The sequence below is a fragment of the Eucyclogobius newberryi genome, unplaced genomic scaffold (assembly GCF_026437365.1).
Source record: "Eucyclogobius newberryi isolate DKJ021-1_F unplaced genomic scaffold, fEucNew1.0.hap1 SCAF_2, whole genome shotgun sequence".
NCBI classification, from domain to species: Eukaryota; Metazoa; Chordata; class Actinopteri; order Gobiiformes; family Gobiidae; genus Eucyclogobius; species Eucyclogobius newberryi.
In genome coordinates, this window is record NW_027315834.1 from 39,971,902 (window position 1) to 39,987,989 (window position 16,088).

The 16,088-nt window shown below is 38.9% G+C and overlaps 2 protein-coding genes across 2 annotated transcripts in view; one reads left to right on the forward strand and one right to left on the reverse strand.

The window, feature by feature from the left end:
* Positions 1-217: 217 nt before the first annotated feature.
* Positions 218-4,385, reverse strand: cdc37l1 (cell division cycle 37-like 1). Its single transcript, XM_072455302.1, has 7 exons — positions 4,069-4,385; positions 3,068-3,364; positions 2,862-2,961; positions 2,655-2,770; positions 2,429-2,551; positions 2,205-2,351; positions 218-1,648 (listed from the first exon to the last, which is right to left on the reverse strand). Exons 1-7 carry the CDS (start codon positions 4,141-4,143, stop codon positions 1,544-1,546), a joined length of 963 nt encoding a protein of 320 aa, XP_072311403.1. The 5' UTR covers positions 4,144-4,385; the 3' UTR covers positions 218-1,543.
* A 1,170-nt stretch (positions 4,386-5,555) lies between these two features.
* exd3 (exonuclease 3'-5' domain containing 3) overlaps positions 5,556-16,088 on the forward strand; it is a 36,660-nt gene continuing 26,127 nt past the window's right edge. Inside the window, exons 1-18 of the mRNA XM_072455305.1 lie at positions 5,556-5,633; positions 7,011-7,075; positions 7,847-8,008; positions 8,219-8,404; positions 8,469-8,522; positions 8,866-9,005; positions 9,094-9,200; positions 9,281-9,354; positions 9,427-9,465; positions 9,545-9,711; positions 9,896-10,046; positions 10,135-10,333; positions 10,416-10,525; positions 11,015-11,198; positions 11,313-11,464; positions 11,931-12,149; positions 12,505-12,558; positions 12,639-12,770. Of these exons, the coding sequence (XP_072311406.1) occupies positions 5,606-5,633; positions 7,011-7,075; positions 7,847-8,008; positions 8,219-8,404; positions 8,469-8,522; positions 8,866-9,005; positions 9,094-9,200; positions 9,281-9,354; positions 9,427-9,465; positions 9,545-9,711; positions 9,896-10,046; positions 10,135-10,333; positions 10,416-10,525; positions 11,015-11,198; positions 11,313-11,464; positions 11,931-12,149; positions 12,505-12,558; positions 12,639-12,770 (2,223 nt within the window). The 5' untranslated portion in view covers positions 5,556-5,605. The remainder of the gene's footprint in view (positions 5,634-7,010; positions 7,076-7,846; positions 8,009-8,218; positions 8,405-8,468; positions 8,523-8,865; positions 9,006-9,093; positions 9,201-9,280; positions 9,355-9,426; positions 9,466-9,544; positions 9,712-9,895; positions 10,047-10,134; positions 10,334-10,415; positions 10,526-11,014; positions 11,199-11,312; positions 11,465-11,930; positions 12,150-12,504; positions 12,559-12,638; positions 12,771-16,088) is intronic.

The window sequence follows — 16,088 nt, forward strand, 5'->3', positions numbered from 1 at the left end:
CACCTCGGCCGAGAGGAACAGTACAAACAGCAGATCAAAAATACTATACCACCTCGTTTAAAGTCTACGGGGCACAAAAATCGAATTAAAAAAAAAAGTAATAATTTAAATACAAAAATATACAGTGACTCCGTATCGGTATCAATACAGAGCCCGTATCGATATTTTGAACACAACCCTATTCAAAATGTCCTAAAGAAAATATAAAATAACTTAATTTAAATGCTCAATAACAAAGCAAACTTTATTTAAATGGAGGTTAAGTTCTTGAAACACATCGCTACAAACATATTTCTGAGAAGCAACAATTATAAAGTGCTGGACACGTTCCAATGCCGAAGATCTATTACCCAAAAAAAAATAGTCACAGGCTTGTGTTACTGTCATTTAATCTCCTGATTGGATGTCAAACGTCTGGCGCTCAAAAGTAAAAGAGAGGGGAAAAAAAATAATGAAAATCAAAGCAACTCAAGTAATTCTATGTAACATGGAAAATTGCCTTAACTGAATGGGATACTGATTGTAATTGAAAAACAAAAAATATAATTAAATGCATATGTATTTTAACACGTTAGGCAGTTGATATGACAAATCAATGTTATTAAACAAACAGAACAAAACAGAACATGCTAAACAATAAATCCAATTAATTAATGAGAATGACAAATTTAGTTTGTGACCAACTTGAATCTAGACATAATTTCAGTTCAGATTGTGATTACATTGAGCCAAAGCCAAAATCAGAATTAAGGTCACTTTCTGTTACCTTAAAACTCAAAACATTGGTATAACATTTTGATCAAATTATTTGTTTTTTCTCTTTCTACATTCATTGAAATTACTCACAGGATCAAGTAATAAGTCAATGTGGACTTAATTCAATAACCTTACAGTTCATTCATTTCACATCAAAGCCAATATTGTCATCATTTGGAAAGGTGAGTACAACTTACCAAAGCATGATTATTTAATATTTCAAATTATTTTTGATCTCTCTGGGTGAAGTCCGTATATCCTCCCCGTGTTACCGTGGGTTCTCTCCAGGTTCTCAGGCTCTTCCCACCGTCCAAAGACATGCATGTGTGAGGTAAAATTGGAGACTCTAAATTGGCCGTAGTGAATGAATGTGAGAGTGAATGGTTATCTGTCATGTCTATGTCTAAGTGTTGGCCCTGCCACGAGTTGGCCACTGTCCAGGATGTACCCTGCCCAAAATCACTGGGATAGGCTCCAGTCACCCGCGACCCCGAAAGGGAACAAGTGGAAGAAAATGGATGGAAATTATTTTTGTTTGCATTCATAATCATTAACATAATATAGGTGAGCTCTGAAAATGAGTCATAAAAACAATAGTTACAATAAAAAGCTATGGCACTTGCATGCAGCTAAAGCCAGTAGTGAATTCAGAGACTAACCACACATACACAATAACAGTAATATTGATTAGTGTAAACTAGTGGAAGCTCTGCTCAGTTGTCAGTCATAGACTCGCCAACCGTGTCATTTAGTCCTGGTCTGTGTGGAGGGTCTGACTCCACAAACATTAAGAGGTTTCCATCTTGAGAATATCCTCCGTTTCAGCATTGTCCTCCTTTGTCAACCTGACTGTATTTGTCCATAGTCCATATTTCAAAGAACATTCTTCCACCTGAAGAAGAACACATTAGTAAATGCTGAACAAAAAAGGGACAGGAAATATCAGCAGTACAACTCTATTAAGGTAAATTAATAATAAAAAATTAAAAAAGGTCATTTCCGAGGCCAACACATCTGTGCGCATTTAAATTATAAGGTTAAAACAAAGAGTAGAGACCAAGGGCCATTCCTGTAATGAATTAATAAATAATGAAGATCGAGTAACCTATCCAGAGAGCAGGCTCTGCAGCATTCTTGCCCAGAGGGAACCTAGTTCCCCAAATGTTTTTATCTGAGCAGAGGGCCAAGACTACATCTTCCTATAATTTAAAAGGTTTAAAAAAGGTATTTATTCTCTTAAGAGTAGAATGTACTACAGCTACTACTACAACAACTAGGTAAAACCTAAGATGTAAAAAAAGAATGGAAAACGAAAGGCTGCACTGGCCCCTGGTGCCCTCTGGTGTCAGATTACAGTAACTGCAGCTGCAACACTTCGAGACAAATGAAAGTTACGTTTAATTGAGTTGATAAAGAAGAATGAAGTCCTTCAAACTAATATAACTTACCGAAGGTAAAGAGTCTTTAGGGTCCGTTCTCTGCTGCCCAACACTGTTTGTTGAGCTTTCCTTACACTTGAAGACATAATCCTTAATTCGAAGTTTGAAGGCCTCTAACTCTGAATGGAAGACTTCTTGGTAGACACTACTTCCTTCCTGTTTGACAAAGTAATGTAAGTAGTGTGCAACTGTAAAGCCAGCAAAATTCTAATAAAATGTCTGGTCAATCATACTTTGGCTTTATGAAAAAACTGTCTAAAGCAGCCTCGAGGATCCTGCTTCGAGTTTGATGCCATCTCCAAGATAAACTGCATGACCACCGCTTGGTGAGCAACCTGTGCCATCAGTGCTTCTTTCTACAGAATAAATAGAGACATTTTGAAAAGTGCGTGCTTCCTCCCAAACATCATAAATACTAAAATAATAGCATGCCAAAATAAATAAATATTCAATAGTTACCCCTTGTTGTTGTAAAGTGATACACCACAGAATTAAAAAGTTTGCAGTTTCTTCACAAATCAGCTGAGACATGTCTGAAAGGAAACGCTGGCTATCGTCCCATCTATGCAACATACCTGAAACATATGCACCATTATAACCATTTGGAAAGTTATAGGTTTCAGACCAATAAATACATTTAGCTGAAAAACAAAATGCATTCTTTACCAAAATGTTTAAGCTCTTGTTCATATTTTTGGATAAATGATCTGCAGTTTTCCTGCAGCTGGTCCACAGGCTGAGTTGGATATTGGACATTAATTATACTCTGTGGAAAAAACAAAGTGTTATGATGTGTCCCCAGAGACACTGTAAATCCATTAAATACACCAAAGCATTAAATAAATACAAGATGTAAACCACGTCTAACTCACTCTGTTAAAAACATCCCAGCTCGCAGAGACTTCCAGCACAGGGCTGCGGCTGGGCTCAGGACCACCCAACATACTCTCCTTCCGTTGCCATTCCTGCTCCGTGTGCGAGAGCTCAGTGGGACAGGCCCTGGTCCGAGCTCTTTCCTGCTCCACAGACTCTGAACTGTGAACCTCCAGAGAACACAACTGGTCCTGAGCCTCGGCAAGTCTCCAACCAGACATGATGGAGGCCTTCACACAGCGCTGCTGGCTCTGACAAAGAGACTCCATAGCTCCATCACAAAGCTGTGATGACTGCTGTAAGAAACAGAACATAAAACACGTGGCATTAATGTCATATTCTGTTTGTATCGTAAGAGCATTTTGTTTGATCATCAATTTTAATATTACATTTAGCCCAAGGCTAATCCTGCTTCTGATGTCAGGGGAAATGTATTCCCAACTCAATCCCGAGTTTAAAGCTCAGTCTGAACTGCAGTTCATCAATCCGATCCCGATCTCGAGTATAATGATAATGAAATAAATAGAATGCAGTTGTCATCAGTTTCATTATGTGTAATATGAGTAAATCTTACCATCCAGGCCTTTTCACATTGGCTGTGGCAAATGGCATTAGAGTTAAAATAAGATGGGACTCGTGTTCCATGTGTGGTCAGTGGCCATCAGAGACATCACGCAGCTGTTTGTGCTCAGAATATCCAGGAGCTCGGGGAACTGTCCTCACATGCCTCACATGCACAATCAGCACATTTTTCATTGTAAAACGCACTACGTGACAGTGGTGAGGGTCTTTGTTTAGTCTAGTAAGAGTCGGGCTTGAACTCCCCGACTCTCTCGGGGATGGTTAAACGAACAGTAAAATAGTCTAAAGCAAAACCATAGCAACGTTAGCGTTAACTAGCTCCCTCATAGAACTGGTAGACCAACCATTGACAGCACGCATACGATGCATCATCGTAGCCGTTTAATGTCAATAATTGCAGCTTTAAGGAGGCCTTTACCTGCTGGTGAGACTTGGCATGGTTAAATCCTCTAGTCCCCGCAGATGAGTCTTCTCCGTTGCCCCTCCACTCCATCACTGCTGTTGTGGCAACAGCTAGCAGCGAGCTAACACTGGCTAGCTAAACTATGAACGCACTGCTAAAATGTTTTTATAGTCAACTGTCAGGACGTTAGTCGTTCTTTAATACAGGTTTACCATATCGACAAGACCTGTAATTTGGTGTTCTGGACACGGATGCAGCTCTAGCTACCGTAAACAGCATAGTTATCAACAATAACCTGCGTGGTCACATGGAATTCTTTTGCTTTTATTAAGTGACACATGAACCACGTGGTACACTACTTTAACCACGTGACAACGTGCGGATTTTTCTTTGTCGCGTTTTTATTACGAATTCAAGTCATGTTCTTCTAATTCAACTCAAGGCAGTTTTTATTTCTTTTTAAAAAAATGTTATGTGTCATCGTGTATATTTAAAATAAATCATTTTCTTTCGCTGCCACAAGGGGTCATAACGGGTCATAAGCGTCAAATCCAGGCATCCCCCCCAATTTAGTCTTGCAGGCTCAAGATATGTCTCGTCTTGGATTTGGACAGGTCAACAGTGAATTATTTTGATTGTTTCGTCTTGGAAACAAATTAAAGTAATGTTTGTGCAAGTATATTTACGAACTAAACCATATCAATATTCTTTATGTCTAGGAGAATTAACGGAGGGAATATTTTGCCTAAATTTCCCGGTAGTTGAATTTACCCAATTGAGTTTACCACACTCATGCAGTGTTACACAATTTTGGTGAGTTGTTTCACTTTTCCATCGAAATAATTATAATTAAAATCGTCAAATACGTTGGAACGATGTTCTTCCTATTGCCTTCGCAGTTCTGTGTCAGCTTTTTACACCCTAAAGTGTATTCATACCTCAGCTGTGCTCACGTTGGCTTGAGCTACCGCTTTTTACGTGACGCAATAAACACAACGATACAGCCGATGTCTATAATAACAATACACGAATCCTTCACGCTGTAGAGTCAAATGTTGATATCTGTAATGGGCTCTCTTGTTTGAGCGTTGTATTCCTACTCTGGTGGTAGCTCTTTACCACCGCTTGGGGGAGATGGAGGACACTGAACAGTGCTGCTCGTCTCCATCTCCTGCAGTGTTGAACGCTTCAGAACACTGGATAAAGGCTGGAGGTCTTTATCTGGCCCCCCAAATATCAATGCCCCTTTCAGAACTTTAACTCCTAAAAGTATCTAATAGTGATTGGTATATTACAGTACATTTCAATTCATTTTAACGTGCATGCACATGAATGTATATTTTGTAATTGTGATCTGTATGATTAGAACTCAATAAAATTGACTTGAAATGCTTTCACACATTCCAATCAGTTTTAATAGAGTTAACATGCTTTTGTTAAAGATTCATTGTTACCGGTATTTATGCACCAATTCCAAAAGTCCAAAAATCAAATAAAAATTCCCCTTATTTTTCAATAGATCAGCAGCGGCAAACAATCGAGCGTATGAAGAATGAGCCTTGTCCATTTGGATACAGGAGGTTTGTTCTGTCTGCATTAATAATAATTAAAGCAAGATTTGATTTGATATAGCTTGCTTTTATTATTGTTCATTGTTAAATGTTGCACTGAATCACCAAAGCAAGTTTATAGCCTGTGAATTTTGTTCACTGACAATGGCAATAAACCTTTTCTGATTTTGATTCTGATCTGATTCATCTATATGTATTTTCCAGTTGAGCCACACTTATAATCACAGCCAAATCACACCAAAGCAGTTTAGTTGCTATTCTGACACCAAATTGGCAGGTGCCTGGCAGCAAACCAATAAACCTATAGCACTTTGGATTGTTGTATTCTCTGACTTTGATTCTTGCGCAGTCTGAGAATTCTGTCCAAGTGTCCAATTACTTCAAATTCTTGGCTTCAAATTATTTCAAAGTTTTGGCTGGCATGTCTTTCTAATGGAAAAACAAATCACCATCCACATAAATAAAAGCACTCCGCCCACATGTCTTTTGAAATTGAGTCATTTGATCAACAGACAGAGCTACCAGTAGTGTAAGTTACACTGTCTTTATGTACCTTCTGATAAAAACTGTGAGACATAAAATAAAAACAAAAATATATATTTATTTTATACCAAGTGTTACCAAAATTACCCATTTTCTATTCTCATCATAAGTTGCACTTTTATTTGGACCATACGACTTTGCACTAGCAAGGCTGTATTTTTTACACCATGACCACCACAAAGTCCTTTCCTGGGGAAATCCGAGACAGACTCGACAGAAGCTGCTGCAGGGAGGGAAAGAAGAAGAGGGAGAAAAACTAGCTCGGATTGATGGGGGCAGATAGCTGGAACTCACCACATACATTAACTTTAATAACTATTCTCAAAAGTAGAGTATACAAGTCTGAAAATGTAGCTGTGACATTCTTCCATGAAAACATGCTCAGTCATCTCTGTATTTTGGGTGCAGCTTCGCCTGGAATGCATCACTAATACATGGTTCCCTCACTATCCAACCAGCTGTTAATCCACTATTTTGTTTCCCCTGCTTTGCTATTAAGATTTGCTATTATTGATTTATTTATAAGATAATGAGGCACATGCTATGTAAGATATATTTACTATTGTACAAGTCACAACTAATACTATGTACAGTAGGACAACCTTTATCGTTTATAGTTTTAATAGCTATGGTAATCATGTGTAACCAGCATTCAATCACATAGTTGTAGGGTTGTCACTTTTCTTAAGATAAGTTTGACATATTTGTAATGCTTGTCTACGCATTGCAACGAAAAATCACCGCAAAACACAAAATGCCAAGGAAGCGGTAAAGGTTTGATTGCTTGACAGGTTTATGGAGTTCACAGGTCTGAGTGAAACCCTGTCTCATCTATGCACACAGGTCTTGACCCCGCCGTGCTGAGAGACCAACTCTTCGAGCTATGGACCCAGAAAGATCTAAAGATGGTGAGAGCAGCTTCACAGCATGGGCTCTCATACAGCCTTGTGTGTGTGCGTTGAAGATAGAGAAAGATGAAGCCTTTGTGCCTCAGCGAGAGACACTTGCACAGGAAAGAACACAAGCGAGAGCCGGAGCTTGGATACCGGCATGTTTAAATGAATCTCACTTGTGTGACCGTGGGTCTGTTAATGAGGAAACCAGAGTGTCCGTCTGTAGGGAGGAAGGAATTTGTGCTGCACTGAATGAACTTGAGATCTGTGTGAGGAGGATATTGAGTGGAGGACATCTGTTTTGTAAGTTAAGACACAGGACAGGCATTTTCACACAAACACTATAAATGTATAGGTTTCTAGAAAGTTTTAAATGTCTAGGTTTTGCATTCATGCTACAAGCTCCAAGAAGAATCAAATGTTTCTAAACAACGTATCAAGATTTTGGAAAATTAGTTACAATCTCTTCTCTGTGGTCCTGGATCCTTTATGCAATTAATTTATGCACCTAGATTATTATTATTATTATTATTATTATTATTAATATTATTATAGAACAAAATCCTTCCCATTCATATGTGGAGAAATTATGTTTCTGTCTCAACATATGTACGGAAAGGCCATGGAAATGGTTGCCATAAGTCCACTGAAGCCGCTTTACACTTGAAAGGGTTAGTTGGTATTGTCGAATATATTAACATAATATTTATAGATCATTTTTATGTTACATTTTGGCTTCAATCAACATTCCCAAGGCTATTATTCTTTTCTCTCTGCCCCCCATAGCTGCGTTTGGCTGCGCTCCAGGGCTTTTCAAACCTCGACGATCCCCTGGAGGCCGTCCTAACTATCCTGGAGAGCTGTCCTGGCAGACAAAAAGGTCGCAGCCACACCCTTGGCTACCACATCCTCCTGGAATTCCAGACGTGGATGAAAGAGCATCCCCAGGTAGTCTCATGTCTGTAAATTGTAAAAATAAAAACAATTCTGCAGTTAAGTTAACAAAAAAAAGGGCATGAAAGGTAAAAAAAAAACATAAAATAAGTTCCCTTCGTGGCACTAAAAAGTTTTGGATTGTTGAATTTCTCCACCTCTTGTTAAAAGTTGAATCTAATTGCATCTTATTTTTTAAATGTGTGTATATTCCTCTCTATCCAGGTGAGCTTGAGTTCCCTACCACAACAACAAACACTTTCCCTCCAGCATCGAGCGTTGCGGCTGCTTACGGACTCACAGCCCAACTTTGTGGCTGCCGTTATTGACATCTACCAACTAAACTCTATGGCTCCTTCAGTGCTCAGATCACAAATTATCAGGCTTCAAGCGCTCAACAGCTATAAAGAGGTAGATTGAATTTATGATGGCCAATTATTCTCTATTATTGTAAAACTAATGGTGTTTTTCAAAGGCAGCTGATATTGCCATTAAACTGAAGTTGCAGAATGAACTAAGTGTGGAAGAGGTAAGACAAAACATTGTTGGATTAATCTGTTTAGTTCTGTTTAAAGGTGCACTATGTAACTTTTCTGGTGTTCGTCTCCATGGAAATGCCTGGAATGTTCCTCAGTATGGCATTAACTTGATCTATCTTGCATTTGTTCAATTACCGTTTTTATTGCAAACAAAGAAAAACGCACGTTCTTAGTGTAAGCAGGCTCGCCTCTCAACAGATATGACATAGAACCTGCTTGTCTCCATGGAGATAGATTCGTTTACTGTAAAGCCATACTGTGGATCATCCATGGTGACAAACTGATGGTGTACTCTTCACCTGAATCTGTTTAACTGCATTTCACCTTTAATAGCTGTGCATTCCACTCATCTTGCAAGACAAGTTGCCAATGGCAGAGTCTTTTGTAAAAGGCTATAAACACCTGGAACGAGCACTTGTCACTCTGCTGGACTCGTGGTGTCACCCCTACTTTGACGTCAACCAAATTACTACGTATGGACCAAGTGTGAATGTGTTACAATTCGTGTGCTACAGATGTTCTGTATCAAATGTTTTTTTCTGCTCGTCTGTTTATGCACAGGCAGTTTCCACGACTCTCCATCTCCAGACATCACATGGGAGGAATTCAACCCAAGATGCTCTCAAAACATGTCATAAGACTGATGGAGAAGTTCAATATTGATCAATGTGGGGTTTTCTACTTACACAAAGTAACAATATACCATTTATTCTGCATTCCTATTATTTATTTAATTTTTATCTTACAGCACTGTGTCCTAATGCTTTGCATAAGAGGAGACTAGACACTTTACGCTACCTAATGTACAAGGCATTTGTGGAGGTGAGGATATGTTTTTAAATCATGCCGTATATTTTAAATTGAAGTTTTAATGCTGAAGTTTCCTTTTTCCAGAAAGAAATGACTGAGGAGAACTGGAGTGACTTTGTGCAGGTGCAGTAGGTCTAGATGCTGCGTGGTTGTGTAAATAATAGAGACTGTTCTGTTATAACAGGTGTGGTGTTTTCTTTAGACTGTAGTAAGTGATGATTTGGAGCTTCAGATTCAGCTGGTGGAGATGTTAGTGAGGTATAGTTGCCTTCGCAAAGCGGCTCAATGGGCAATCAGATACAACATCCCTCGAGCACGCTTGCCCTGTGGTGTTTGGGAAACTCAGCAGACATTACCCCAACATTTACGGTTAGTATTCTGAAATAAGATTTTTTTTTTCACCCTATACTTATACATAACATAAATTATCATTGAATTGCATTTTAAGCACTGAATATATATTTTTGGTACGTTATCTGTGAGTTCTTAATAAATAAAACATTACTGAAATAATTTCACTTCCTTCAATAAATATTTTGCTACCTATTTTCAGGCATATTCTTCTGGATTCGACCCAGGGTGAAGACTGGGTGCCATCACCGTCTCATTGTGAAAGGTTTTACCAGGTTCCTCTCACCAGAGACAGAGTTATATTTGTAGACACCGCAGAGGCGCTACAGAAATATCAGACTTTGTTACTTAAAGTAAGAAGGATCCGTGAGAAGTGTTCTTAAAACCTCTTTTTCTGCTAACTGTTACTTACAATTGCTGTCTTTGCTCTGAAACTTCAAGGAAGGTGGTGTCGTGGGAGTGGATATGGAGTGGCAACCAACATTTGGTTGTAACCCGACTCAGCAAGTTGCCCTGATTCAACTTGCTGTTTCTGAACAAGTTTTCTTAATAGACCTTTGTGAAAAAAGTTTCTGTCAGCATCCTGACACTATACATTTCATCAGGAAGCTTTTCTCTCAACCAAAGATTCTCAAACTAGGTAATGTCTACTTCAGCAAGTTTAAGAAATCCAGTTGTAGTTTCTTCTTTGATGTTTGTGTCTTTTGTGTTTTTCCTGTCAGGTTATGGTATGTCCGGGGATCTCAAGTGTCTCTTGGCCACCTGGCACCAGTTAATAGATCAGCCTCTTCAGATGGACGGGGTGTTGGATCTTCTCAATGTTCACCAAAAAGTAAAGTAACTATAACTGTCACTCAATTATATTAAAAAGGGAGTTTAATTTCAAGTTAAAGGATTCTATACCTAGAATGAAGCAATGAGTGCAATATATATTCAGTATAAAATAGGGAAAGGCCTTAAAACAAAATGCATTAAAAGTATGGATATTAAAATAGGCTTTTATTATTTATATATATATATATGTATATATATATATATATATGTATTTATATATATATATATTTATATATATTTATATATATATATATATATATATATTTATATATATATTTATATATATATATATAATTATATATATATATATTATATATATTATATATATTATATATATTATATATATATATATATATATATAAATAAATAAAAGCCTATTTTAATATCCATACTTTTAATGCATTTTGTTTTAAGGCCTTTCCCTATTTTAAACTGAATATATATCTTTAAAATTGGCAGATTTATGTGATTGTAATGACTTGAACAGATCCAGCGCAGTAAGAAGAACAGGACACAGAATGGCCCTAAAGTGGTGCTGGTCGGTGAAGACTCGGCAGAGAAAGGCCTCAGTCTGCTCGTGCAGCAGGTCCTGAGACAGCCCTTGGACAAAACAGAACAGATGTCCAACTGGGAGAAACGACCACTGCGAGTCAGCCAAATTAGATATGCAGGTGAGTCCTAATGTATGCACTGCCACACACTGGCCACAGGGCAGCTGGTGTTTGCACTCAGTTAAATGGACACAAAAACACTCACATTTGTATCACTCCCTCTTGTCTCTTTAGTGGCTGATGCTTACTGTCTGCTAGATGTTTACAAAGTCCTGTCAAGCAGGCCAGCAGACTTTGGGCTGCCTGCAGACTTACGCACCATCTCAACCATTCAGACAGAGAAGGTCAAAGAGAAGAAGCAGAAGAATAAAGTCAACAGCAAAGAGGTCAATAACTGTTCCCCTATTTCTGTAGAACGACTACCAGTACTTATTTTGTAACATGCAGTTTAGTGCTGAAAATCTATGTTTATATGGAAAATATATATTTTTTTAAGTAATATCAATATGTTTCGGTGTAAACTACTTATTTTGTCAAATCAACTTGTCATTAATTGTTCATAAACTAAAATGTAACTGTAGACATTCTTTTCTTTCCGTTGACAATCAATTTGTGTCACAACGTTAGATTTCTGGTTCAGTCTTCAGATTAGTGATAAGCGGAGAGGCTTTTTGTTAAAATGAAGACCTGATACGCGTTTGACCAAGACTCCTCAGCAATGCCTTTTAGCTCCGGGGGTGCTGTTGTGTAGATCCCCTTTTGCTTTGACCTCCCTTCACTGCGGTGCAAGTGAAAAGAAAATCCCCCTGTGGGGATCAGTTAAGTATCGCATTATTGTCTCTCTCCATTTAGGAATGTCATGGGGCTCAAAGGGTCAGCTCCCCCAGTTCTGCTGCAGAGAAAGGCCTGCTGTGTGGTGAGCAGTCCTGTGCGGACCTCCCCCCTGTGCCCCCACAACAGCTCCGGGTGGTGTGTGACAACATGCTCCAGGGCCTGGGCAGATACCTGCGCTGCTTAGGAGTGGATGTGGTAATGTTGGAGAACACTGATGACCACAAGAAAGCAGCAGAGGTCAGTAAATGCTTGAAATATAATACACCACGAATGAGAAGGACAGCACAGACACAATGATATGCATATAATGTTCAAAGTTTAAGGCCCCTTTTAGTTATGTATAGTTTCATCCAACGTCCAACGTCAGCCCCAGGGCCAGATAAGCTGTTATGTAAAGGGGAAACAGAGACAATGTACTAGAGTCAATTTAAGCCTGAATCTTGAGTCTCTTGTTTTTAACCTTTATAATTGTTTAAAGTGTTATGGGATCACAATAAAAGTCTCCGGAACAAAATGTGGCTTTTTAATCCTGCATAGCTTTGAAATATGCATGAACCTGGTTGTTTTTTTTCCTCCATCACTGCGTCCTCAGTTAGCACATCGGGAAGGCCGTTTCATACTCACCTGTGGACAACCATACCAAAGTGTGAGTACATACTACTCATGACCAAATAAACACGTATGAGTGTCTTTTCATAACACCTTTATTCAAATCTTCCTTTGTAGCTGCGGTCTCAGGTGGGCGAGGGCCGCTGCCTCCTATTGGACTGTTCAGAGAAAGCACGAGACCAGGCTGTTGGGGTCCTCAGATACTTCAACATCAAGCCGACCCCTAGTGACATATTCAGTCGCTGTCAGGTACTATATAGAGCTTGTTTTTCTTCATGAATAAGGCCTTTAACGGAACCAGAAATCCTTTAAACATAAGAATGTGAATTACTACATATGTACAAATGTCGTTGCTGGACAGGAAATTAGAGTAACAGAAATGAGCTAGCTGTTAAATAAAGACAGATTTTAGTGTGTGAAAAGGGGAAACCACTTCAGTTCCTTTATTTGTGAGAACTAACATCAATAAGCTGGCAATATTTTTGTGGTTCGAAAACACTGCTGGGTCAATTGAATGCTTGAATCATGTGAACCAGGACTGTGGTGACTGTGGAGCATTGTGTGAGAGGCAATGAAAAGGGGAAGAAATTAATACAGTAAAAAGGAAACACAATGGGCCTTTTAATAGACACCCGTCACTTTACAATTCTGAGAAAATGTTTTGTGTCTAGCCGTGGGGCAGTAAAAGTGATGTAACATGAAATATGTATACTCACCTCGACAATATACACTGCAGATAACATGCTTTCACTTTACTGGAACGGCTTGGCAAAGAAGCAATTTGCTGTAGTCCTATTTGTACAATAGTCATCAAAACATACATGTAGTATATTCAGTGTAATAAGAATGTATATATAATATATAAATGTTGCCAGCTGAATTCAAGTAAGCCAAGTAGGTCTGAGCCTCCTACTGGAGAACTGCTGCAGGTGATGATCTTTCAGCTGCAACACGGTATTTAAACCAAACTGATGGAGTGAGTGGCTTCTCATTTCTGAAACAGCCATGGAAAGACAAAACCTGTGGTCATGGACAAGATGTCAGTATGTTAGAGAAGGTCAAATCATTGGCATCGAGCAGAGAAAACATCTAAGAAGAAGCAGAAACTAATCTACAGATCTGAACGAGTGTTTGGAGCTGGAGAAGGCTTTGTGCAGTGGTCACTCTCTCTTGTCATTGATACAAGATCTTGACAAAAATAATGCAACACTGGATGGAAATTAATCTTTTTGACAATGCAGAAGCTTATTGAAACAATGCCACACTGAATGTGTGCTGTAAAAGCCAAGCTAAACGTTTCGCCTTGATCTGACCTTATATTGAACACAAACTGAATGGCTATTCAATTTCAAAACCAGTGTGTTTATACATAAAAAGGCAGCTTAAACTCATGATTGACTCCAAAATTGTTTTCAAGCTCATTCCACATCTTTCTACTATCCTTATAATCTAAATACAATAATTGGTCAACTAATACAACTCTCAGTCGACTAAAATGACATTGACCGGTTCAACGACAGCCCTGAAAACATCAATATCTCCTGCATTTTGTCCTCATACCTTTAGGTTATGTAAAATAGTCCAGGTGACCTCATTGCACTCGTTTGTTTTGTGAAGTTCTATAGGGACCGGAGTGAAAGCAACATTATCACCCAAGTACCTTTTCCTCAATGACAACGCTTGCCTGGGCTCTAAGACACATTCTAAATGGGTCGCTCTGCATTCATCCCAGTGCTACTTAGTGAGACGAGTGAAGTCTGGAGAGCTTGTTTGTTAGGTATCCATCAGTGCAGAATTTACAGTGGCTGACCTGTGGATGTCTCCATGGGTGGCTGTTTAGAGAAACCTGTGTGTGCTCCGTCAGCCTGTTGTGTTTGTGTGTATGGCCCGTGTTTGAAAAGGGGACAGTTTGAAGACTTGGGTGTTCTGGTTGGCTCTCTCTAAGGGAGGGGGGGCCTCAGCCGTGTCCAGACGAGGTACATTTGTCTCAGAACTAAAAAAAAAACAACCTAAAAAAAACTTATCTGAACCATCTCATTGCTGTAGATTGTCTCACGAGAATGATGGCACACTCTTCAACGACCGGAGGCCAAATGGTAGTGGACTGTTTATTGGCCTTTTTTGGCTCGCTTTAAAGAGGTTGTGTGAAATAATGTGGACAAAGGAAGCACAAATGGTACCTTCATAGCTTTGCGAAAGTGTTGTTAAACCAAATTGCTCTGAATAGAGTCTTTCACAGTAGATAGTTGAGAGACTCCGATTACTAACACCATTTTATTTTGACTTCCTTGACTGAGCTTATGGGTTTGTGACATATTGTGTCTAGACGGGTTTTCAAAAGTATTAAAAATCATATTTGAATTCTAAATCTGGTATTGAAACTACATACTCATTTGAGCAAATATTGAAATGGGGGGAATCAGTTTTAGACTGATCTTGAACTTTATATGAACGTGTATAAGACCGAATTATGAAATAAAGAATGTATTATTATTTTGTGTTGAAAATGTCAGTTCATTGTCTGAAAAAGCGCATTTTGTAATTATCATTGTGACATCAAAATTGGTATAGAGAGTCGAGTCTATTCCTCAGTATCAAAATCAAGTTTGAAATGTTAGTCTGTCGAACTGTCTCAGGTAGCGTGTTACTCATACTAAGGTTCTTTTGAGTGAAGAATAACCGTAGCAGTAGGTATCCAACCCGAGGAGACTGCTGTTCTTTTATAATGATGAAATGTAGTTGTTAATTACACTTAATGTTAGATGTACCTGATTTGTGTTTGAGTGAGCTGGGGAAAAAGGAGACTCACCCCAGGGGCAGCTCTTTGGCCCACCCAGGCGAAGTTCACCCCTTTGTTATCTGATTGTAAAGCTTTCTGATTAGCATCGGATGGGTTAGTTTCTCGGCCTTTGTCTGGGTGGCTGTGCCTCATGCACACCGGTGAATGCCGTGAGGAAAGAGAAGTAGAAAAAGACAAGAGCACAGGAGATTAACCGGAGACGTGTGTGAGGACTGCGAAGGGAAGGGGTTAATGTTTGTGTCCGTGTATCAATAGGCCACACAGATTTTGGAAGCTTTGGAATGTGTCTCCACCAGAGACCCCAAGAGGGGAAGTGAAATGTAGAAGGGCCTCTCGTTTGTCTGTCCTCCACTGCATACTTGCACTATGAAGATTAAGAAAAAGGTGGACAGTTGTGGCTCCAAATATTATACACTTATCTGCACATATGATAACGAAAACTATACATGTAAAATTGGCAACAGGTTTGAAAACGTAGAACTGCAGAGTAAAACCACATATGTAATGGATCCACCTGTAGAAAATGAAACCACAATTCATACCAGATGTGTGTTATAGGGGTCATATTATCCTAAATCAACTTTAATGAGCATTTAACTTGTTATAACAATGTTAACCCATCATTACTGCATACAAAGTTGTATTTTGATTGACCGATGCATGTTTGAGTAATGCTGTATTGTCCTGCAACTGGGGCTTGAGTGCTCAGAAAATCCCTGTTTTCACCAACACCCTATCTACCCCCGTACGGTGGCTATTTCAATAAT

Bases quoted from the DNA above. Each gene is read 5' to 3' on its own strand.
- cdc37l1 (XM_072455302.1), bottom strand. From the start codon at position 4,143: ATGGAGTGGAGGGGCAACGGAGAAGACTCATCTGCGGGGACTAGAGGA. The intron at 3,365-4,068 runs GTAAAGGCCTCC...TGTTTCTTACAG, and splicing joins ATGCCAAGTCTCACCAGCAG to CAGTCATCACAGCTTTGTGA. The intron at 2,771-2,861 runs GTAAAGAATGCA...CATATGTTTCAG, and splicing joins ACAAGAGCTTAAACATTTTG to GTATGTTGCATAGATGGGAC.